Source organism: Haliotis asinina, chromosome 11 (genome assembly GCF_037392515.1).
Source record: "Haliotis asinina isolate JCU_RB_2024 chromosome 11, JCU_Hal_asi_v2, whole genome shotgun sequence".
Lineage (NCBI taxonomy): Eukaryota > Metazoa > Mollusca > Gastropoda > Lepetellida > Haliotidae > Haliotis > Haliotis asinina.
The window spans coordinates 52,059,984-52,085,724 of NC_090290.1; the positions used below are offsets into that span (position 1 = coordinate 52,059,984).

The 25,741-nt window shown below is 39.0% G+C and overlaps 2 protein-coding genes across 2 annotated transcripts; one reads left to right on the forward strand and one right to left on the reverse strand.

Moving 5' to 3' along the window:
- Positions 1–1,527: 1,527 nt before the first annotated feature.
- Positions 1,528–14,779, reverse strand: LOC137255844 (uncharacterized). The gene is made up of 10 exons (XM_067793415.1): positions 14,659–14,779; positions 12,725–12,866; positions 11,871–12,330; positions 10,996–11,086; positions 10,188–10,328; positions 9,108–9,231; positions 7,982–8,131; positions 6,794–7,116; positions 5,902–6,064; positions 1,528–5,497 (listed from the first exon to the last, which is right to left on the reverse strand). Exons 2-10 carry the CDS (start codon positions 12,855–12,857, stop codon positions 5,235–5,237), a joined length of 1,848 nt encoding a protein of 615 aa, XP_067649516.1. The 5' UTR covers positions 12,858–12,866; positions 14,659–14,779; the 3' UTR covers positions 1,528–5,234.
- Positions 14,780–17,876: 3,097 nt separating this feature from the next.
- On the forward strand, positions 17,877–24,142 carry LOC137255845 (nuclease EXOG, mitochondrial-like). Its single transcript, XM_067793416.1, has 5 exons — positions 17,877–18,071; positions 19,963–20,124; positions 21,150–21,289; positions 22,144–22,335; positions 23,677–24,142. Exons 1-5 carry the CDS (start codon positions 17,945–17,947, stop codon positions 24,112–24,114), a joined length of 1,059 nt encoding a protein of 352 aa, XP_067649517.1. The 5' UTR covers positions 17,877–17,944; the 3' UTR covers positions 24,115–24,142.
- The last annotated feature ends 1,599 nt before the right edge of the window (positions 24,143–25,741 follow it).

Genomic DNA, 25,741 nt, shown 5'->3' on the forward strand with positions numbered 1-25,741 from the left:
CCGGCAACATGACTGATGAAATATTGTCTTGACGGAAGGCAACACCATCTTGATGTTCGCCTTTGATGAAATCAAATCAAAGTCTGCGATATTTCACCACTTAAGATATTAATCGTGATGTTTGCCGCCACAAAAAACTTTAGTGGATCTGGTTGCTTTGAACTGCATTATATGCTTTAATTCTCTGTTGGAGCAAGGCCCCATCACCAGTCTGGAGTCTTAACTGAAGCGCTGTCGGGTCGAGCTATGTTGGAGCAAGGCCCCATCACGAGTCTGGAACCTCGGCTGAAGTGCTGTCGGGTCGAGATATCTGTTGGAGCAAGGCCCCGTCACCAGTCTGGAGTCTTGACTAAAGAGCTGTCGTGTCGAGATATCTGTTGGAGCAAGGACCCGTCACCAGTCTGGAGTCTTGACTGAAGGGCTGTGGTTTCGAGATATCTGTTGGAGCAAGGCCCCGTCACCAGTCTGGAGTCTTGACTAAAGAGCTGTCGTGTCGAGATATCTGTTGGAGCAAGGACCCGTCACCAGTCTGGAGTCTTGACTAAAGAGCTGTCGTGTCGAGATATCTGTTGGAGCAAGGACCCGTCACCAGTCTGGAGTCTTGACTAAAGAGCTGTCGGGTCGAGATATCTACAGGTGAAACCACTGGAATAATGAAGACCATTCACGAGCAGACATGTGGAACCAGATATTCATTCCACATTTAGGGAGTGAAGCATAACAATAACACTAACACTGTGCCACACCAGACAGAACGCCGTCAATCCTGCTTCTCAAAGCGACCTTAGACTTTCACACAGACTTATACAACTAGTTTCAAATACTGATACTTTACTCTGTAGGTGTTGCAAAAGTCTGTCTCAGTCCCTGAAGAATGTCATTTTCTCTACAGCCTAGCCTTCCCCTCATCAACCCAAACATGAAGCAAGTCTAGATATCCCGAGGTTCAGGCTCCCTGGGTTAATTTGTTACAATAATTACTATACCTATTGAGAGACTAGGCGTTAGTCTAGACTTACCACTAACTGGGGCGGTGGGTAGCCAAGTGGGTAAAGGTTAGTCACCTGGACGCCTCACATGGGTACCATGGTGTCTCCTGCCGTGATATTGCTGGAATATTGCAAAAATCAACCTAAAATTAAACTCACTCACTGTGCAAAATGACATTAGCTAAGAGAACATTCTTAATTTCTTAACATCATTAATAGGGTGTGAGTGAGTGAGTGAGTGAGTATGGCCCAAAGTTGCTATTAGCTATATTCCAGCAATATCACAGACAAGGACACCAGAAATGGGCTGCACACATTGCAACCAAATGGGGAATCGAACATAGGTCTTCAGTGTGACTCATTATTGAAGATATGTAGCATAAGGACATGATCAGACTGAACTGGGATTCAAACTCACATTCATAGGATCCTGTCCTGACAAAGTGGAATAACTAAGAACTAACAAAAGGTTCTACACTACACCTAACCAACTGCTTTGAAGAAAACCATTGACCTGGCAAAAAACATAACACTTGCATAAGCATGAAGCAAGTTTAATTGGTGCAGCAAGGAGTTTTAATAATAATGAAACCAAAAACAACAAAACAAAACAAACACAATGGTACGGTTTCTTTTTTTTCTTAAGAGACACAAACTATGATCAATTTTGAAATGTCTATTTTTTTTCTTCAAACTTGCTCTGAACTGGATGAATTTATGAATGTTTTCATTTTTCTTCAGAGATACAAAACAGTAAGCAAATCGTAATATTTTCTTTTTCTTCAAACAGGTACTCAAAACAGGATAACTTTCTGAATATTGTTCTTATTTACAAACATGCAAACAGATAAACAAAACAATGACAGCATTCAGATAATGTGAGTCAAGGGCACTGAGTACATTTTTCATTAATTCTGAAATTTAAAACAAATCTGTCCCAAGCTGGAAAGAACTTAACAATTTCATTATATCCTTAATATACCATTAATTAAAACAATAGGGGATATCAGATTTATAGGACTGACACAATGCGAATGATGTAGCCTAGGAGGAGACAATGAAGAGAAATAAAGGGAAAATGTGACATTTAAATTCCATTCCTTTGCAAATGTTTCATCTATATGGATATATATCACTCTTTCTCATATGGCTAGTGGTCTATATGGATATATATCACTCTTTCTCATATGGCTAGTGGTATGCATGCAAAATGGAATATCCCCTACTTTTTCTAAATGGTATATACTTTCTGGGAAAGTTAATCTTCAAACACGTTTCAAAGATGACTGGGAAAATTTAACAACGTAACAAATGTAGAATTGCAGTTATAACAATATTAATTATGGATAAACAAAGTTACAGTAGATATGGAAGAACAGACACTCTGAGTCTGGTATATGACAGATATATCCCATTTAAGTAAGTTAGACGCCAAACATTTGAAACCTGGGCATTTACTATGTCATGGAGTGGGACACAAAAGTGTGAATTTTCAGAGCTAACATTTGCCACACTTTATCATTATTTCAGAAAAATTATGCAGGCAAGTTTAATGATTGCAGAAAGATGTTTACTGTCTCTGTTGTAACATCAGGGGAATCTTGGATTCAAACCATGACCAGAGGATTCAGTTGACAAAGGGAAGCAACTCCACAGAGCCTTTGACAACTGAGCATCAGAATTGACTGTTTAACTACATGTACTTGTAAGCACAAAAAGATTTAATTAGAAAATACTGATTAGCTAAATATTATGATTTGAACAAAATGACAATGAAAAACAGCATGAGATACTATACAAAATCGTAACAAAGGCATGTTTACTTTTCACTTTCATAAAACACAAAATTTAGAATGTTGGTAACTGACTAATATTGCCTTGAAGTTGGTTTTAGTTTGATACCACAAACTTCAGTTGGGACTGAATGTCTCCCATACAAGCCTTGCTATGTACACTGAATCAGCGGTCAATTCCATAACAGTGTTACAACTAACAATAACCTAAACTAAAGAATATGGCAAAAAAATACAAGACACAAGAAAAGTCAACAATCTGTCCTTTGTCTCAAAAAAAATCATGATCAAAATACCAGGGATAAACAATGCAGGGAGCAGTTCAGATGTTTATTATCATTCATATACTTCTTTTAACACCTAATGTGGCAAGGTTTTCGCATTTCAATACAATGAAATAAACTGACAGTTTTATCTTAACCTTGAAAATGAACAACATCTATGTAATAGAACGAGGAGAGTTTTATGGATATACAACTTCTTTGTTATTCATATGAGCGGCGTTTCAGCGTAGCAAGTGATAATGGTTTAAGTAGCTACACTGAAAAGTCAATCATATTACAAGTAAAGAAGATGTATATCCACAGATCTCACGTTGTTCAAAACACCAACTGCACAACATCAAACAACCTGTATGGAAGGCAGTCATCCTGCTTGAGACTTTCATGCGTTACAACATCAATATAAACGTGCTCTTCCATCGGGACGTCACAGCATGTGGGCTTTACTTGTTCAAAACAAATCTTTAAGAATGACAACATTTGCAACAGTAATATTTTTGAGAGAAAGATGTCTCACAAGTGAAGGATTTGATTTGATTTTGATTTTTATTTGAAACTGAACCTTTGAACTGCTCCCTGATGGGTAACAGACCCTTTATAAAAATATGTTCAACATGATGGGTTTCTTTTTCACAAATGTAAAAACAATTTTCTTTGCATATCTCAGTGATGAGTTATTGTGAATAATATTCGAAATTAGTCGAGGAGTTCTTTGGTTTACTTGGACAGTAAGTAGGACAGCTAGCAGTTATCTCACACAGTCACCCAACAAGGTTGTTCTCCAACAGTTACTGCTAATTACACATACACATCTGTCAATCATGCAAAGGATAGAACCAAGTCAGCTATCCACTGTTCTTAATGCTTTTACCATTACTGAGCAGTTTGAATCCATTTTACAAGATGTTTTTCTTTTTTTGAGGTAAACAAATATTTTTCTTTATCTATTGTTTCAATACTTTCTATTTTTTCCTTTCTTTTCTTATGATATTTCTACTTTTTTCTTAAAAATTGAACATCAATACAGTGAGTGAGTGAGTGAGTGAATTTAGTTTTACGTTTTTAGCAATTTGACAGTCAGGTACACCTGAAATGGTCTTCACATACTGTACTCAAGTGGGGAATCGAATCTGGGTCTTTGGCGTGACTAGCAAACGCTTTAACCACTGGGCTACCTCACCAACAAAAACATTATTACAAATAATACCACTCTTTGAATTGTTTTTTTACCATTTTCATTTTCTTTTTTACATTCGTTTGAACCCAGAATCTGCCATGATCATGATTATGATCAGCCATGAAATAAACAGCAGTCATGTCTTGGTAAATACACCTTTCGGTTTTTTTTGAATGTGTAACAATTCCAACAGCAAAATGCATTTGAAAGTGACTTAAAACTCACAATATTTTGGCTTTAAATATGACAATAAAGAGACAGAGTTGTTTTCAGCCATGTAGGTGAGTGAGTGAGGCAACTGCTCCAGAAAAAGAACAAGAAATGAAATACAAGAGCAAGGATAAAAACAGAAACACAGATAGGGTTATATATGTACAAAACATGATAATTTCAAACTGCTAAAATTAATATATTGTGATTTACATGATCGTGACGTGTTAAATTCCCACGAATAAAACAATCTAAACTTCCATGAGCCAGGCTCATATTTTACAATTCTTAGTCTTTAAAAAATTTTGGCCAAAATATCAACATTTATCATTACATATAACATGAATGTCATCTGATGATGTTTTACTTCCAGTGGAAAAAGTTGATCATGGAAAAAATATCGATACGAAGCACAAATAAATGCTTGACTTGGTCACCTAAGACTATAAAAAGCACTTAAAAATGGTGTGGGAGTATGTGAAAAATAACCACATGGCATGTAGCTGTTTACATGTGTGTGTAGTGTATATGTGTATTATTTTATTTATTTTTAAAAATTTTCTAATGTGTGTGAGTGTGTGTGATACGTGTCTTGTAGTCATGCAGTCATTTCGGTGTTAACACCAGTCAAGACTTTGTTGACTTGGTTGCTGTCCATGTTCAGCTCCTCTGGTCCATTACAATTCCTTACAGTCTTCACATTGAGATGACAGCATGTCCACATGTTTACAGTTTTGTTTACATTTTTTTTTTCAGGAATGGTACAAAGCTCCTTTCTCCCATGTTACAGCAGAATATCAAAGACGGGAAGTCCGTCCGCCGTCTTATCCATGTCTGGTTTCTGGAGTGCCACTTCACCAGGCTGGCGCTGGTATGGCTTCGCTGACTTGAGCCGGATCTTGCGGCGAAGCTGGTTCTTGATGTCCTTGCCCCCTCCTCCATGTGACAGACTGACGTCGAGGGGTGAAGGAGGCTGCTCGTACAGCGACTCTGATGTTGGTAGGTTAGCGCTTGGAGACCCAGGGTTCAACATGCAGGGAATGTTCACTGGAGGATAAAAATGTAAAACAGAAATGTATGTGAGAATAAATAGATAAAGGAAGGAACAATTAAAGGGATGAACAAATGAGTAAATTCATACAAAATCAAATAAATTAACTGACAGTCAATAGCTACCCTTGGATGGCTTAGTTGTGACATCAAGGCACCAGTAATGCCCATCCAGATATCCTGTGTGTGGAAATGACTGACCATTCAGGAAGCTCAACCACGAAGGATGATATAAGGTTTATTCACTCATTAAAGTAATGACCCTTGCCTGGAGACTTCTGATTTGGCTACCAAGACATACAGGGGTTTTATTCCAAAGCTTGTAACTATTAACACATACATTACTACATTTTCAGCCACCCAAGTATATTATGTGAAAAGGGATGATTACTCTTGCTTACCAGGCTGAGGGATGGCCTGGTTCTTCAAGAAGGTGCACGCCTCTTTTGCACTTAATCGGTTCACATGGTTTCCTTCCAAGGCTGCAGTCAGAAGGTCACGCATCTCTTTCGGCCACTCATCCTTAACTGCTAGTTTCTGGGTAAAGCTAGAGTTACAGGCCAACTGTTGAAACAAAAAAATGACACTGATAGATGGAAGGATGGTTAGATGGATGAAATGATGTCTGGATGGGACTGATTGATTGTCTGATCCATCCTCTCTTCAGGGATTTATCTATCGGTCTCTTTTCTGCATGAACGGCAACATTCATTCCCCAATTTTTCAACCTTGTGTTGATAAACATTCCTTATAGACCGGGGTTTAAGAAAGAAAGTAACTTGTTCTGACTTATTTTCCACTTGCCCTGATTATATGATACAATGTGTGATGTTAATGTCTACTGGGCTATATATCAAAGATTTCACTCTCTACTAGCCCTACTTTATTATCATTGTAAACTTTAATAGCTTCATTATGAGCAGATATGAAATGAAATACAAGATTATTTGCAGTTCGAAACCATAAGTGGAAATTATCTAGTGAGATACCCTAACTTTATTGCCCGAAATGAAAACTGACTTGTCCCGGGTATCGGGTGATGTGATTTTTGAACCCCTGAGACATAATATATACACGAAGCCAGCTGCAAATAGCTTTGCTTTTCGATCACACAATTCAGTTGTTATTTCAGAATTACATAATTTCAATCCTCATTTTCATCTGCTTATTTTGTAAATATGACTTTGAAAACTATGAAGAAATGGTATTGTGATACATATTTATTGGTGAATGTTAGACTGATTATATCACACCTCAAAATCCCAGTCAACCTAAACAGCCCTAGAGACTCACATGTTGTATGTACTGTCCTCTCCACTCAGAGAGTTTGTCCATTGTGAAGCCCGCTGGCCACAGAGCTGCAACAGTATGGTTTCCTGTCAGCATGAAGCAGACGGTCAGTGCAAAGGAGTAGACATCAGTCTTGCCCGACAATTCCAGACGGAAATTCTTTGGGACATTGGGCATTCTGGAAGACAGCACAAGCACACATGCCTCAGGACTCATGTACTCTGGGGTCCAGCCATCAAATGTGACCAGTTGCTGGGGAGTCTTGCTTGTCCCAAAGTCTGTCAGCTTCAGAGTGACTGGGTCCAAATTAATGCAAACATTCTCAGCTGAAAATACCACACACACAATTAAGATAATGAACATACCAAAGGCAAAGCTTTGACTGTGCATCAGTTTATGTAAATGATGGCCTCTATTTGTCAGGTGAGGCGAAACAGAATTCTATCAAACAGGGAAAGAAACCTTAAAAAATTTCCCAACATGAGTGGACAATAATTAGTGCTTCCATCTGTGCTTCACCAGTCCAAAATAACATTTGTATATTTACTTAGCTAACAACAAAAAAATCACCAGGACCACTGCAAACTTATCATTTGGCCTGATGTATTTTCACTGGCCAGGGACCACAGAACCAGAGTAAAAATGTGGTTCAAGGTGACTGAACTTGTTCCCAACACTGAGCGACTGGACACATGAAGCAACTCTATGGTGTCATGTGACTGTGCTCTTCTGACACAACGCTCCAGTGGGCCATGCATTGCTCACAATGACATGTGGATATCAATGGGTGGGTTGTCTGTCACGGACTGTTTCCATACAGCTACAACACTGCTGATTGGAGACTTAAACATCTGTTTGTTGACTAAATCCGCGCTAAGCCATATGGCGGTGGTCTGTAAACAATGAAATCTGGACCAGACAATCCAGTGATAACAGCATGAGCATCGATCTCATGTATGATGACATGTGTCAACTAAGCCTGACCACCCGATCCTGTTGGTCGCCTCTTATGACAAACATGGGCTGCTGAAGACCAGTTCCAAACAACTCTTACTAGATAGCTATTCTGAAAACGTTTCTAACTCTACGAACTTCTTAAGCCCATTCGTAACACACAGACTACGATTAAAGTTAAGAATTCTTAGGGCTACAAATGAGAATAAGGGCCCTGCTGCTGAAACATTCACTTACGTTTGATGTCCAGATGCAGGATGCTGAACGTGGTGTTCATGTAGTCCAGTCCCGAGAAACCCTGGAGAGCAAGGGAAGTAACCACGTCATCCGTCAAGAACTGCTTGTATGTTGACTTATGGTGATCCATAAATCCCTTCAATGACTCGCCTGTAACCCACAGGAAGCAGATTGAGTGAATGTTGTCTTATGAACTGATCAATACTACATGTATGATTCTGGGGCACTTCTGACTACCCTCAACAAGTCACTTACACCTTCAAAATGTGTGAGAAAAGACACAGGTTGAGTCATGTCAGGGAAGAAAGCCATATAACTCGGTGTTCCTAGTGGCGGCAGGAGTTGTAAAACTTGTATGCTCCTTGGGGAGTCGATATTGATAATTGTGCCATTTGAGACTGACATGCAATGATTGAGGGGAAAACAAAGCGCCTTTGAGTGGGTGATCAGGATATTGGGGCTATATGAATGAGTGAGTGAGCATGAGTGAGTTTAGTTTTACGTTGCACTCAGCAATATTCCAGCTATAAGGTGGTGGAATCAGATGGGTGTTGAATGTGGATGATGCTCGTGGGTGTTGAATGTGGGTGGAGTCAGGAGGGTGCTGAATGTGGGCGGAGTGAGGTGGGTGTTGAATGTGGGTGGAGTCATGTGCGTGTTGAATGTGGGCGGAGTCATGTGCGTGTTGAATGTGGGTGGAGTCAGGTGGGTGTTGAATGTGGGCAGAGTCAGGTGCATGTTGAATGTGGGTGATGCTGTTGGGTGTTGAATGTGGGTCGTCAGGAGGGTGTTGAATGTGAGTGGAATCAGGAGGGTGTTGAATGTGAGTGGAATCAGGGGGGTGTTGAATGTGGGGGGATTCAGATGGATGTTGAATGTGGGTGGAGTCAGGTGGTTGCTGAATGTGGGTGATGGTGATGGGTGCTGAATGTGGGCTGAGTCAGGTGGGTGATGAATAAGGGTGATACTGTTGGGTGTTGAATGTGAGTGGAATCAGGCGGTGTTGAATGTGGGTGGTCAGGTGGGTGCTGCATGTGGGCAGAGTCAGGTGGGTGTTGCATGTAGGCGGGGTCAGGTAGGTGTTGAACGTAGGCAGAGTAAGGTGGGTGAAGAAATTACATCTAACCTCCATACTCCATCATGATCTCGTGAACACCATCTCGGATGATGTAACCACGGAAAGCAGTGATGCTAGGATGAGACAGCTGCATCAGGACTTCCACCTCATTCTTCTTGAATTTGTCCTTGATCTGAAACACAGTCCTAGCAGTCATAACCCTGTCCTAGCTAATCTTGAAGTGACATGTTTATTGTTAACATGATGCAATGTATATCATATGTTTACACATAACAACTGTAGCTGATGACATCAAGTTTTTAATTCTGCAACAGCAAAACTATCTAACTTGATTGCAATGATGTCAAAACACAGACTTAACAGTAGAGGAGCAGAGCTACAGAAGTTCACCATATAGATGAATCATATTTAAATGGATACAGAAAATCTCGCGTGTCATTTGATATCAAATATATCACCATGAGTTGATAAAGTTACAAATATCCAAGGCTTGCCAAGGCTATTTTTACTTTCATCAATGTGTGTTGATATGTTTAATATCAGATCACAAGTGGGTGGGATTCTATTTATCATCAAATATCACTCTTCACTGTTTTTCAATGAAAAATGTACATCTCTTAACACAGTACTGCCGTTTTACTTCAGTGCAGAAATGTCATAGCACCATGACGGCATTTCCGAGGAGATAACATTTGATTTCACACAAGCAATATCTCCTGTGGAACACTGTTTTGGATGATAAAATAATGTCTCCCATGAGTGGGAGGAAAGCCAAATCTGATGGTTGTATAAGGTGTTTAAAATTTGTCTCAAGGTTGGTTTCAGCTCTCTGGATGCTTCATGAAGGAGTTTTTGATTCTTTGAATTTTAGAAACCACGAGATCTCATCTAGTTGATGGAATTAAGCCCAAAGCTTCTCTTGCCATTACTATCTCTGTTCTTCTCTCTCAACGTAATACGAAGAACTGATACAAGTAAAGACATAAGTGGCTGTTCTGGTCAGACACAGAACACACGAATATGATACTGATGTGTTGTGAGGTTGTGGACAAGAAAAGCCTTAAAGTTACATACTAACAGATGTATGAACAACATTCATGGATCTGAGAAATGAACACCCTGACTCACCACTTTCATGACATACTCCTGTCCACTGTAATGGCGACAAAGAGACACACTGCCGAACGACCCATTGCCAAGATGTCGAGTCAACTGGAACTGATCACACTTTCCCTCCTCGAACAAACCATCAAAAGATGGCGGCAGACTCTGTAACCAATCAAAAGGTATTTATAAATGAAATATCCATGGAAACCTGTAGCATTTGCAAAACTTAAACTAACATTCTGTAACTTCAACTTTAAGGATAAGAAACATGTTTCAACGACACTATGTATGAACATCGCCATGGTTAACTAACAACTTGGATTATTGCAAAATCATAGAACTTACCAAAATAATTAACTGACGTCTAGAACATCTGTAAATCCATGAAGGTGATTGTCTAACATTTTAGTACTGTCAGTAAATGTCACCAAAGCTACAAGTATGACATCATGATGTCACCATAAAAGTAAAATCTTTGGTTATGAAATATAATTTTCATTTTACAGACTTACAGTTGTCCTGGTTGCCATGGTTATTTTACATTGACGATCATAACATACAAACTACTAAATGTAATGTTTGACAATGCAAAACACTGCTTTCTTCTGTACACACACAGACAAGTGAGTGGGATTTTACACTGCTTTTAGCAATATTAAAGTGATATCACAACAGAGGACACCAGAAATGGGCTCCACACATTGCACCCATGTGGTGATTTGAACCCATGTGGTGATTTGAACCTGGGTCTTCAGCATTTTGAGCAAAAACTTTATCTACTAGGCTGGCCCACTGCCCCTACACACACATTAAGATGAACAGTACTCACCATGTCCATGATCACACCGTGTGTTCCTATGTTCAAGTCTTTAGCATTCAACAGCCCAGTCACTGCTTTCTTTGTTCCCATGACAACAAACCTACAACAGCGTCAGGCACAGTCATGAGCATGGTAGAGCCTTTGCTTCACAGAAATTTGGCTTTAATGTTTGATTTTAAATTAATGTTTGACAGAGAGAGATTGAATAGTGAACCAGTAATTCTACTCTTCCTCGCAGCTTCAACTTCCATTAAACTTTTACACAAAAATCCAATAAGGATTACAACAAAACTTCATGAACACTGTATGTACTGAAGGGTCATGATTTATTTTCACCATCGCCAGTTTTCCTCTACTCAACTCTTACACAGAAAATCAACTCAAAATGAACTGAGAGCTGAAACAGACATCTGACTGGGAGTCATCATTATCAAATGTTTACCCTGACACCTCCAGCAGACTGACTGTGAGTCAAGATTATCAAGTGTTTACCCTGACACTTCTAGCAGACTGACTGTGAGTTGTGATTATCAAATGTTTACCCTGACACCTCCAGCAGACTGACTGTGAGTCAAGATTATCAAGTGTTTACCCTGACACTTCTAGCAGACTGACTGTGAGTTGTGATTATCAAATGTTTACCCTGACACCTCCAGCAGACTGACTGTGAGTCAAGATTATCAAGTGTTTACCCTGACACTTCTAGCAGACTGACTGTGAGTTGTGATTATCAAATGTTTACCCTGACACCTCCAGCAGACTGACTGTGAGTCAAGATTATCAAGTGTTTACCCTGACACTTCTAGCAGACTGACTGTGAGTTGTGATTATCAAATGTTTACCCTGACACCTCTAGCAGACTGACTAAATTGTGATTCTCTTACCCCTTCATGTATTCATCATAGCATCGAGAGTCAAGGTGGCTGAAGTCATCAAAGTTGTCCTCAATCAAACCAAACTGCTTGAAACTGTCTGGCATGACATAATTTTCTACCCTGACTCCATGATGATTACCTCCCTTGTGAACTTTGCCATTGTTGATAATGGCCTCAAGCCAAGCTTCTTTCCTCAGCTGGATGTTTAAGTTCTCAGTTGTGTTGGATCCAAGCTCTTCTGGAGCAACCTTGACATTTTGTTTCCTCTTGTTCTCATAGAGACTGACATGCTCTATGTTTAGGGTTTGGGACACAATCCCACTGCTCACATCTATTTCAGGTGCCTTGAACTTGGCAGGTTTGATGACGTCCCTAACAGTCTTGAATGATAAGGTTTTATCAAGACTGGGTTTTTTAGCAGGAAAGCTTTCATCCTCTGCAAACTCCAGAACTGAACCATTAGAGCCCCCTTGGGAATAAAAGTAACCACCGTTAAAAAAGAACACCAAAAAGAACACTTGACAAATGAATATATCATTTAAAAAACATAAATTGTGCTTAAGTCTTCAAGTTCAACACATGATATCCCATCCAAACATGTCAATACTGAAAAATATTTTCATATTAATTATTCAGTATTAGGGCTAACTATTTTGTTTAGCTAGCCCGGTTCAGTCATCCCATAGACAACATCTTCACCATGTCTGCTTGCTGAGGGTTAACATCTTTGGTCATATGGACAAGCTGTCTCACTTTGGATCAGATGGTCTGTGGTTTGAATCCCAGCACAGGACTTGAAAATTTGATGGCTGCCTTTTTCTGAATTACATAAGAATTCTCAGGACTAATTATATCAGTCTTACCAATTCCAATTTGACGTTCATTTCCATGAAGTTCATTCCAATACAGACATAAACTCTCTCCGGTAGCCGTGACAACCTGATGTTGAGTTGGCTCCGACTGATCCACCGGGTGGAAAGTAGAGAGATGTTCCATTTTTACTTCCTGAAACATAACACCACTGTCAACATATTCCATAAGAAGCTGTATAGCATATTTCCAAGTGTTGGAAGAATGTACAGGCTGATGGAGCCTTTTGTGTGAATTCAGAAAATCTGGATACTGATCAATCACTGGTAAGTAATGCAGAGAATAGACAGAACATCGCATTGTCTATTAATGCTTTTAATGTTCAAGTGTTAGTGAGCATTCATTCCTGGAAATTTCACTTGGACCTGATGTTTATCTGCATTCAAAAATACAGAAGATATCAATCATTTTGTGAAGCACCCTTTCTCAATTTGAACCGCCCCAGTTATGAGATGACGATTAGGACATTGGACAATTAGGATTGAGAAAATAGTTTGGTACCTACATATTCATAGTCATGATGAGGTATTTCTTGACTTTGAATTCTATTTCTCAACCAATCAGATGACAACACACACTCTCACTGTTCACAACTGTTCCAGTGCTACAGATAAAGGGTGTTCAGACATAATATACACCTTAAAATCAAGGAAGTACAACATAATGTAACATTTTTAGCGTATCATGTACAGACACAAATATCTTTGTATGTCAAACATATGATGTTTCATAGCTGTAAATAAATATCAAATCACATGACCAACTTGCTCACACAAACACATGTCTGTACTTGTTCAAAATTCTCAGAACACCTCTAATTGCAATAATATTATGAGGTGTTAACATGGTAAGTACACCCATACACGAAAAAGTGATCTTTAAGCCCTGTGTTCAATAAGCAATTGTAACTATTGATTCTGAGAATGCAAGGATGGGAACATTGGGAATCCATCATTATTTACCGTATTTAAAAGAACTCACAATGGTGCATAAACAGTTGTACAACCTGAGACCACACATACCAGGTGTTTCATGAGAATACCTAAACATTTAACAATTAGTGTAGTTATACAATATTGATGGTGCATAGAAAACTTGCTGCCCAAATTGCTGATGGTAGCAAACACGCTTACTTGGTCCTTGATTATGACATATTGTTCAGGATGTACACGTGGTCCAATCAGAATCAGACAGGATGACTAATGCCCAATAATGGTGATATTTATACCAAATGTCTAGGGTTGTCAGATTAATGTAAAACTCATTTACTGTTCTGATGATGGTGTAAATGATGGAAGCAGTTGCTTTTGTTTCCGCTTATTCTTCCTTCCGCAGATTTACAGATCTAACACTAAGTGGTTCAACTCCATATATCTTCATTCTTGGGTTTTTATAGCCGACAGCTACGATGCAGTCCTATACAGTCAGGTCATGTCTTGACTGTATAGGACTGCATCGCGGCTTTCGGACAGGGTATTCAGCTAATTTGTGAGACCTCTAGAGTCTTTATCATTCTAGTAAATATCAAGTTATAAATATTATTTGGGATGGGTTGAACGAGAGGAACTCTTACCTAAACGATCATTGTTCACATGACTCAAGCAGAGGTAATACTAACAGGAGTGAAACGTGCGTCTCACAAGGAAGCAAGACAAATATTTACAGTCACCCCATATACAGTCCTGGTGTTTTGAAGTATCGGAGTCTTACAGTCGAAATTCCCCAGCCTCTGTAAATATACTTCAATTATGGATGAAAAGTACACCTGTTGGGTTTGTTGGGTGTCAGAAGAATAAATGATAACGTGCGGTATGATAGACACGTTGAAAGAACATAGTACGTAATAATCTTTTGAATATACGATCTTTTGGGTGTGCTGTATGATGAAGTTGACATTTAAACACGCAATGAAAACATTGGAGGTTACCTGAATTTCACCTATTTCTGTTTTTTCTCCACATTTTGAACACTATTACTTCTTCCTCGGAGGCCAAAATGGCCCCATCTACTTTCGTGGAATTCCCGTTTCTGCATATATATTCCAGACTGGTCTTTTTAATACGAAATAGGTAATCATTTAAAACTTGTTGAGGCAACGTGAGTGTTAACAACAATAAAAATGGGTGTCATTTCAACTATTTTATAGGCAAAATGATAGATTCCTTGATCTTTATGAAACATACTGCAAGGCGTTTCATTTTAAATATCTTCGTTTCAGTTATTAGCTTCTATTTTGAATAATCCATATTGTCGAAATTTGCCGGAAAGGTCCGATCCCAAGAAAGAAGGAAAGGGGAATTCCCTTCATTATGCATTTTACAAGGCGGAAGTTGATATAAAACTGGTTCCACAATCGTACGCGCCGCTTTACCAACAGGCGGTGGGGATACATCGTAGGCTTACATTTTACAATCCATATTTTAACAAACCAATACGAAACGCAGCAAACAAACAAACAAGTAAATATGCCAAATAGAGTGACCGATTTTGTTTTGGTGCCCTACTTCTCAGGCATAGATATCAACTAGGAAACATACTTCTAATACTACTAACAGAGCTATAAATAGAATAATCTTAAGAACATTAAATCAAAAGACGTTAGGGGTGGTGTGTTCAGAGGAGGTTAATCAACATATCTTGATGAGAGTCACTGGCGCAACATTGTATGTCACGAGATGGTGCCATTGGTTCACCGTGTTTTCGGTATACAGTCCTGTTTCCGGATTTAAATCCGTAGTGCGTCGGTTTGTTGTTTGTCAGAAAATATACAACTACAACTTTCATCATACTTTGAAATTCGATTTGGAAACCTATATTTGTGCTTCGTGCGCCATTTTTTGTACTTTTAAATATTGTAACCTACTGCTATAATTGTTCTTGCATTTGATGTTCCCGTTGGTCTGGTGAAAATGTTTTAAAACTGTATTAATGGTATACTGTGTAAAAGTATGATATATATCAAGTCATCTGTCATTGTTTTTAGAGTGAGTGAGTGAGTGAGTTTAGTTTTACGCTGCATCCAGCAATATTCCAGCTGTATAGCGGCGGTCTGTAAATAATCGAGTCTGGTCCAGACAATCCAGTGATCAACAACATGAGCATCAATCTGCGCAATTGGGAACCGATGACATGTGTCAACCAAGTCAGCGAGCCTGACCACCCGATCCTGTTAGTCGCCTCTTAAGACAAGCATAGTCGCCTTTTATGGCAAGTATGGGTTGCTAAAGGTCTATTCCACACCGGACCTCCACGGGCCCATTGTTTTTAGATGTCGCTTTTGTTGACTTCTATTTACCTTTTCACAGTTCAACAAGATGCGTGTTTGGGGGCACGTCATAGATTGTACTATTATCTATTATAATAAGTGTAAATGACTGCATAGATCCCATAGATGAACTGAGGCTGAAAAAAATGACAGGAAAAAAGAAATATTAACACTGCCACTTTCTATCTCACTTACTGTAATTACAGTGCCACGAAAGAATACATTCAACAGAGCGGTCAGATGCATTTTTATGATTTACGTACATGATGACATTGATCCGCCATCATAAACAGTTTGTCGTCAAAGAACTACCGGGGCATAGGAATAAAAGAGGCATTACGCCAGGATGCTTACTGCGTGGTTCTTTGCTGAGTAGGAAATAAAGCACATGAAACCAGTGTATGAAATAATTTTAGGACCAATAGCTAAGCGGGCTAGGAAGTCTCAAAAGTTACTAGCCCGAATGGAAATTTACTGGCCAAATTAAATACAGATACAAAACTCTCACAAGTAGTATTATTTCTTTCATAAAGTTCAAACATCAACGTTACGATCCGTCAGGACCAGATGATTCAGCATAAATTTCAGGTGTGTAACCATTTGAACACTGACTGTCCAGTTAAGCACTCTCTCGGTCAGTCAGGATACAAACGACACCATGGCACCATTTGATGAAAGAAGCGTCGACTATTTTGATTGGTGTTTATTGCACGACGCGTCATAGAAACGGGTTGGGAGTTCGGCTTCGTGAGTAGTTTCAATACGCTCAGAATTCTCGACTTGAAAATGAAACAAAAATACTGAAAGAATGTGGTAAATTTTAATGAAAAAGGCCAGAAGAGACAATTTACGCTGGCAAACCGGGTTACCGTGACACTATTTTTATTAGCCCGCCAAGTTTTACCTTGCATCAGGCTACCGGCGTAGACGTTTGTTTCGAACGCCGCGTGGTACGAACCTCTCAGTTTCCCTTAATTCCTTTTCAACATAACGTTCAATCATTACAGGACATGGTTGTTCAGTTTCGTTTCACGTCAACAAAGTCAAAGTATGTTGTCGCCTATAAATATTCAGGTCAGCAATACACCTCCTGCCCACTACGTGTACATCTACCCACTGTGAATAGATAAAAATAATAACCTTGAAATGTCGCTGAACTCTTTGTGAAGAGCACATATGAATATAATTGTTTAAATATTGATTTGCCCTTCACCTTATATCGCCACTTCCGGTGACCTTGGACACCTCGATGCGTTCAAATAATGGCGGCACGTCGGAATTTTTGTGGCTGGAACCACGTTGGTTCTGTAATACAACTGAATCATGTAAGTTATCAGAATGAATCCGACAATCTGAATATTTACACATGCTCGTATTTTCAGTTTTTTAACAAAAAGGCCGTGTGGAAATGCAGATAAATACCTTTGTGGTTCTGCGTGATTTGGCGTCAAGCATGTCTAAATTCGACAATGATTTCTGCTGAATTGTTTTCACTTATTATTGTCTTTCATCTCCCTTCGATGGTCTTCCAGTGACGCGTTTTGCTACCTGAAATATTTTGTTTAATTCATATAGTTCACGAAAATGGAATTAAACGGTTTTTGACGTTTATTTCGTAGTTTTGAACACAAGTTTGATTATAAAATATTCTGTGAATATCGTTTCTCCCAGCTTTTGTTCTAAACACTTGTTGTAGAATCATTCGAAATTGATGTGTTTACATTTGAGGAAATAGTGTCCTTTTTACCCTTTGAAATTTCATCAATTCAAAATGTACGTTTCTGGTGCATACTGGCTACATACACATCCACGTCAGGGTAAATCAAACGCCACCAGTCTATATTGGCAACACAGTATCGATGTGTGGAGCTTGTCAGGCCAACTGCGTGTTCCGCTATGTAGAGACAGAACCCAGTTGTGTTTCGCGTCGTTTCATCGTTGACCAACCATGTCTTTCATTAAGGGTTTTTTGTCTGGGACGGTAACATCAGTTACATGTTATACGTTGTACTCTTTGTTAGATGTCGCGTCGAGAGAGTCGGATGTACTCTGTCCTGTGGCTCCAGCCTTTTTGGGTATACCTTTGTTGGGCGCGCACACGTGTGTTGTAGGGTGTTCTCAATGGTGATGGTGTTGCGTTAATCAGTCAAAGTAGTCCTGAAGAAGTCTTGCCAAATCTTGTTTACCGGCAGTACAATAGTTATGCGTTCGAATCCCGGTTCAAAACACAGCATGAGATATAAAACGAAATTTTACTTCCTGCCTCGCTTCCATCCAAGATATACATGTAACATGTTTCTTCACTGCATGCAATACTGTCCAAAGGCATTGTCTCACCAATTCTTCCTCTGTTAGTGCTTAGGTGGTATTGTGTGTACCAGTTTCGCAAAGTGACTGTGTAGCTAAAATTGTTCATTTCCTCTAGATGAAAATTGGACCTCATCAACTCACAACAAACTGGGAATAGGCTGTTTTCATACAAAAAACAATATATCAGCATATATATGATATATTTAGATAGCACATTGTCAGTATATTTAAGTAAATAACCACATTAAACTGTATCAAAATAATCTGATGTTATTCAATGTATACATGTTAAAGAACATATAATATTTTAAGACCTGTGTAGAGTTCGAATTTGTCTTCTGCAAGAGCTAATAAATGGGATCGGATGGTACTGACATGGTTGACACATGTTATTGGATCCCATTTGCATAGATTCATGTTCATACTGTTGATCACTTGATTGCTGAATGCGGTTTAGAACAACAACCAACCAAAGAAACAAACAAAATATTTCATTGTCCATGTGGCCTGATAACATGTCACCTTAACTTCTTTGAGAGGCATTAAGAACTTGGGGCGGTAAGGAAGGATGACAATATATAGATGAACAACATCTTTTTAGCTGTGGAAGAGACATGTCTTAGTAGGTTGTAACACCCTCAAGCAAGTGATGAAACCTCAAAAACTTTAAGCTCAGGAAAATCCAATAAGCCATGTACATAGAAAGACTTCATCCATCAATCAACTGTGACCAAGGCTGTTACATACCTCCAGAATAATACAAACTCATTGAAGATCCTCATTTATGTTTATTCCCCCATTAATTTATACATCCTCATCATTGGTATTCGGCCACTTCTGTATACCACAGGCTTCACTACCTACTTGTATATTTTGCAGACTTCACTTGTTACGCTTTATCGAAGCCCATGTATTGTTTTACTGTCTGTCTCCCTTATCCGTATTGTGCTGTATAAACATCTCCTCTCACTTGTGTATATGCTTCTCTAACCTTATGCATTTCATCATTGCTTGTCAATGTTGTTGGAACCTACACCGAAACATTGCTCTCATAGCAATAAAGAATTTGTTCATCCATATACTACACTATATTGTCACTAGCCAAAATACCACACCTTTACTGCTAGTCTTCACATGCAGAAGACTAACACTGCAAACAAACATGAAATGGGTTCCATACATTATGTCTATGTGGGGAATTGAAACAAAGTTTTTGGCATGACGAACAAACACTTTACCAACAAGGCTACCCAACTGTCCCTCGGGGTGGAACTGAACTACAACTAATCTTCAAACTTCTTTAGGCAATGAACACCCAGTTGTGTCCTGTTAGTTAACCCCTCATTTACTACTTCACTCCCTCCTTCAGTTAACCCCAACTTCACTTGCTCCCTCCTTCACTCACTCCCTCCTTCACTCAATAATAACACTGGGGATTTCTGCTTCGAATGGTTTAAAGTATATGTTGCTTGTTGTGGGAAGTGACAAATGGGATGGACAAGATCAGTGACATAAGTCAATGGATGTTAACGTATCTCAAGTGAATAGATTGATGCTTGAGATATCAGTATTTGGATTGTTTTGCCCAGACTTAATTATTTCTTGACAGCCGCCATGTAAATGAAACAAGAAACACTCACTTACTCACTCTTGCAGAAGATGTGGTCAGCCTGGAGAAGGCTCGGGAGATACTGAAGTATGGTGTCCCAGACCGAGGTCCAGCCATTCGTTCCTATAGCGACTATGTGCTAGCGTACGACCAGGCCAAGAAGATCCCAATGTGGGTTGCGGAACATCTTCACCGAGGGAAGCTGACAGGTGGAGTTGTAGTACCATAAGTACAGCTGTTGGATTTGATCCAAAGTTTACGCTAATTCTTGTCACTGACTGTGTTATGAGGTGGTATAATTATTTGGAAATGTGTTTTTGTAAGGGTATGTGGTAATCTAGTTGTATCTGATAAGGGTTTACATTTTTGGAGTCAAGAATAATTTGGAATCATACAGCACCTATAGACATAATTTAGGTACAGAACTAGAAATTATTATTATAAACTGAGTGGACTTATCACCACACTCTTCAACAAGACCAGAGGTGATCATCTTTTTGCAGCCTTTATTTTGAAGCTTGACCACTGTAGCTGGTCGTAGGTGAATATTGCCACCAATGACTTGACCATTATAACACCTTCATGTATCCTGCCATTGTTACTGTACTGCCCCTGTATTATGTGGGGCTACTATACTGCCAATGTATCATGCCTTGTCCGGCAGAGTCTCGTCCAGGGCTTGTTCACTCTCTTACTGTTCAAGGCAGTGGTACACTAAGTTTAATGAGCCTGTTTCTTGCCAGTTATAATGAAGTCACGAGACAGCCATTATGATTTATTTGCTTACAGTGTGATTCATCTATTTGTGTTTCGGCAAAGAAATTCACATCAGATGTATCGCACTCAGCCAAGGGTTAAAAAATACAATCGCTGGGACAAGTCAGTTTTCATTTTGGGCAATCAAGTAATGGTATCTTACTTGTCCCTGGGTGACTAGATAGTTTCCTCTTATGGTTCCAAACTTCATATAACCTTGAATTTCATTTCATATCTACTCCAAATGCAGCTAATAAATTTCGCATTACAAATAAAGTAGAGTTGCTATTCATCACTCTTGATTTATGTCAGGACAAGTTACTTTCTTAAAGTCATTTGCCCGGTGGCAAGTGGCTTTTCAAAACGTTTTTGAACTGCAGCTCATCCAACTCATTCACTTTCACATTCTCTCTCTCTCTCTCTCGATCACTCACTCACTCACTCACTCACTCACTCACTGTTTGTCTATTCTTACCAGGTTCAGCCAATCGGAAGAAGTCTCAGTTTCAGCCAGACCTGGATGTAGAGAAGATGTTTTCCTCTACCAATGATGACTACCGTCACAGTGGCTGGTCACGAGGCCACATGGCACCGGCTGGCAATTACAAGTATGACCAGGTAGAGCTTTATGTCCATTCTGTATGGTAATGTAAGGTCTGGTATTTTTTCTTCACTAGTGACGACTGAAGAGTGTGAAATGTCATTGTCCCTTTGTTTACCAGTCTTATTCTACAACAGTTGAGGCAACAGGAAATACATTAAGGTGTTGCAAACATGAAGCTCCAGATGGATTTATACCTCAAGGGTGACAATTTCAGGAGTTCTTGAAGACTCTGTCATCACAGGAACATCAGATCTTGAAAGTTGTGACACCACAATCTTGTTTAAAGGGAACTGCATGTGCTACTACTGTTCTGTTTCAAACTGGGTACTAGTTACAAACTAGTTTCAAACTTTCATCAAGTTCTCACTCCCTTTTGAAAGCAATCAAAAGAACATGCTAAACAAGGCTGACTGAGATTGTATGGCTTCCATGGAGCTGTTGTAAGTTTCAGTTCAGAAAAGTAACAATTGATTTTATGAAACTGTCTTACAGTCTCAATGATCATAATACATTCGACGTTGTATGAATAGAAAACTCCCAGTCTGGGGACCTGTCAAGATCGGGGGTAGAACATGTCTTCAGCAACCCATGCTTGCCACAAAATGTGACCATGCTTGTAAGAGGCGACTAATGGGATTGGGTGGTTAGACTCGCTGACTTGGTTGACACATGTCATCAGTTCCCAGTTGCGCAGCGATGCTCATGCTGTTGATCACTGGATTGGCTGGTCAAGACTTGATTATTTACAGACCACCGCCATGTAGCTGGAATATTGCTGAGTGCAGCTTAAAACTAAACTCACTCTGATTTCAAAGTGCAACATGTATAATCTGTTCTTTCTGAAACATGTATGTATCTGCATCCACAGAGAGCCATGAGTGACACATTTTACTTGACCAACATCCTGCCTCAAGACCCAGAAAACAATGGTGGCTTTTGGAACCGATTTGAGATGTACTGTCGTGACCTCACCAAGAAGTTCAAGGATGTCCGCATCTTGAGTGGTCCTGTGATGTTGCCGGAATCAGAGGAAGATGGGAAACTGCATGTGAACTATGAAGTAAGTGAAATGGTTTTCAACATGTCAGTTCTTGAGTGGCAATTACGAACCTGGGAAGTACAATAATAGACAAACTTTACGGATTAGAACTTCTTTTATTTTGTGAGTGCAGGGTTTGATACAGATTCTTGTACCGTTGTCAGTTAGAAATGACATTTGAAATTTCTATCTGTATTGAAGTGTCACACTCACAAAATACAAGCAGTTGCTATCCATAAACATTGTTATATCGGTTTTGCTTCTCACTGTCATATGCATTAGTACCTGGGGTGGCTCAATTCTTACCTTGATCTTTACTGCTTGGCTGGACAAATGTCATTAAGCTAGGATTTCAAACATTTGTAATTTCACTTTTCCCCACCAAACAATTGTAATTTTCAATAACTGAATGACAAATTAGGGGTATATCAGGCGTTCAATAATCCCATCACCTGACACCCTGGAAAAGTCAGTTTTCATTTGGTCAAATTATGGTACAGTATCTTACTTGTCCGTGAGCTACTAGATAATATCCACTTATGGTTATAAGCCGCAAATGAACATGGATTTAATTTCATCTCTGCTGAAAATGAACCCCTGTATATTTATATGAGACCAAATGTTTAAGCACACGGAATCAAAATATAAGTGAGATTATGGTGCTTTACATTTCAACAAACTAAAACCAATCAAGAGTTATCCAAGCTGTCCTGATTTGATTTGAGTTTCCTTAGATTTCCCATTCACTGCCTATTTACACACACAAATATCAAATACAACTGTATTGTTGCATTGTCCACAGTGGTGACGCCATTCAAATATTGTGATGTGAAGTCAGAATTATGACACAAATGAGCAGTTCCAGATGCTACCATGGGAACCAGCTGAGACGGCCAGCTGATGACACTTCACAGCTGTACCCATGCTCTATGTCAATCAGTCCAGACAGTAAACCCCATTCTGGCCTTTAGTTTCATTTTTGTGTTTACAGTGTTGATAAACAGCACCATCTGTCCGTTCCAAATGAATTCTCATGTTTCAAATACTCAATAACACCCAGAAATTGGACTACATGTGATGTTTACCTCGTTAAACATTACACTGTATTTATGAATAATCTCACCAATGGAAAATGGTGTCACTCATTGTCTAAATCACTGAAATGGCTTGCTTCAACCTTACTAGTAACAGAACCATACATTATATTTAGTTTTGATATTACAAGCAAGGACTATTGGTGCAACTCATCTTTTTAATGAAATCTTCACTGTTATTATCATCTTGCTGGAATATTGCTGTGTGTAATATTAAGCAACAAGTGAATATTGTTATTATTGTATGTATGTGACTTTGTTCTTTCAGGTGATCGGAAAGAACCAGGTTGCCGTGCCAACCCATCTGTTCAAGGTCATTGTGGCAGAAAATGATGATTCTGACATGAAATATGTCGGTGCATTTATTGTTCCAAACGAACCAATATCAAGTCATAAACTACGAGATTTTGAAGTGAGTGTAGATTATTTGGAAAGTAAAACTGGTGTTAAGTATTTACCCAGACTGGACAAATCCAGGCAGTTAAGTTTATGTGGGAAAGATGGGTGTACCATTATGTCCAGTAGCGAGTTTGAACTGGATATGACGAGGAAGAAAATGGAAAGCGCTTACAGTGTCCATCAGCTGGAGAAGTCTTGGACAGAACTTCAGAACAAACGTATAAAACCTGATGAGAAACTAGTTGCTCTTTACCAGAACAGAAGAAATGAACTTGTAGAAAAAGAGAAATTAAAACGTGAATTGTGACATACTTCACTTGTTGTCAATGACATTATGTGATGGGTGTTTGTTGTTGTTTCTATTTGATAAATCAGCCCAATGCAGACAGTTTAACGTTTGTGTCTTGGTGTTAACTGGCCATCAGTTTTCATTAAGTACAGTTCTATGCTGCTTTCATCAATATTCCAGCAATATTCACAGGAGGGGACTCTAGAAATGGGCCTCACACACTGTTCCAGTATGGGGAAAAGAATCCAAAGTTTTTTTAATGGCAAGCAAACACTTTAACCACTGTGCTAGTCCTGGACATCTCAGAAATAGCCTTCCTTATAGTCCTGTGGCAAGCGGCTTTTAAATAAAAAATTGAACCCCTGCACATCCATGAAGATCCAGGTGAGAAATTGTCTTCAACATCCCAGATCTGGCTTGCCGACTTGGTTGACATTTGTCATTATATCCAAACTGGGTAGACTGATACTCCATGTTGATCACTGGATTGTCTGGTCCAGGATTGATCATTAACAGACTACTGCCATACATACCTGGAATGTTGCGGAGTGTGGTGTTTAACAAAGAACTGCCACTATCTAAACCTGTTGACACACCACTGAGCCTCACTGTCAAGTTTCAACACACCATCACCCTCATACAAGAAGGAAGGGTTCTCTGCACCAGCTTTCAGATTGCTGGCTACAATCCAAGCCCTTACAACCAATGTTATGCCACTGGCAACAAAAAAAAAACCAAACAAACTTAGGCTAATAATGATGAATGTTTATTGGAGTTGTAAAAGTTGGAGAGAAGTTGTGTTGGCACACTGTACATACAACTCTAGTACAGGTTAGCATTGTTCATATAGGATCTGGTGACAGGCTGGCATCACCATGGGAGAATTGGTAAGAATTATCTCCCTTTTCAGAGTTATCTTCCCTTGAAAATGTATGCTGCAATCCGACAGCATATGAATTTTTCAAATGTCTTCTGAATATTCATGATAAACACAAATCCCAAATCATATAACTGCGTAAATGATAGAACTCGGACATCATGGGAAGGTAACTCTACAAAGGTAGATAATCGTGTTAGTCTGAAGAGTAAAACACAGTACAAAACATTCACCAGATGGACGGGATACACAATCTTGTCTGTTTATATACATTAAAATAACTCTCCACTAAATAAGTTACGGTATTTGTAACTGAACATGGCGACACTGTACCTGCTTCTCCCAATATTCACCTTGTTTGGAATTGTCAGCACACACGAACGAAGGGTTACAAGTGGTGGGTATTAATGGTAGTGCAAGTGATGCTTTGTTGGTTATACTGACATCAGGCCAGATGATTTTTTTTGTTTGGTTACAAAGTGTCTGTAAAATACAAGAAGGTAGCATGAAAAAAGTACAATTGGAAAATCCCATTTAAAAATTTTTTTTTTTTAATTCTCATGACTTAATGTCTTGTCCAAATATTTATTTTAAGCATTACATTTATTTCCAAAGTGACAGTAACTGTGTAACTTTCAGTTCACATATTTCAGAACAAGGGAATATAAAAATACTGTTTCATTAAAAAATTATTCAATTCAATTTTTAGAGTCCGTGGAATTGCAAACCAATTTTTTTCCAAAACAGTCTGGCATGAGAGCTGAAGTA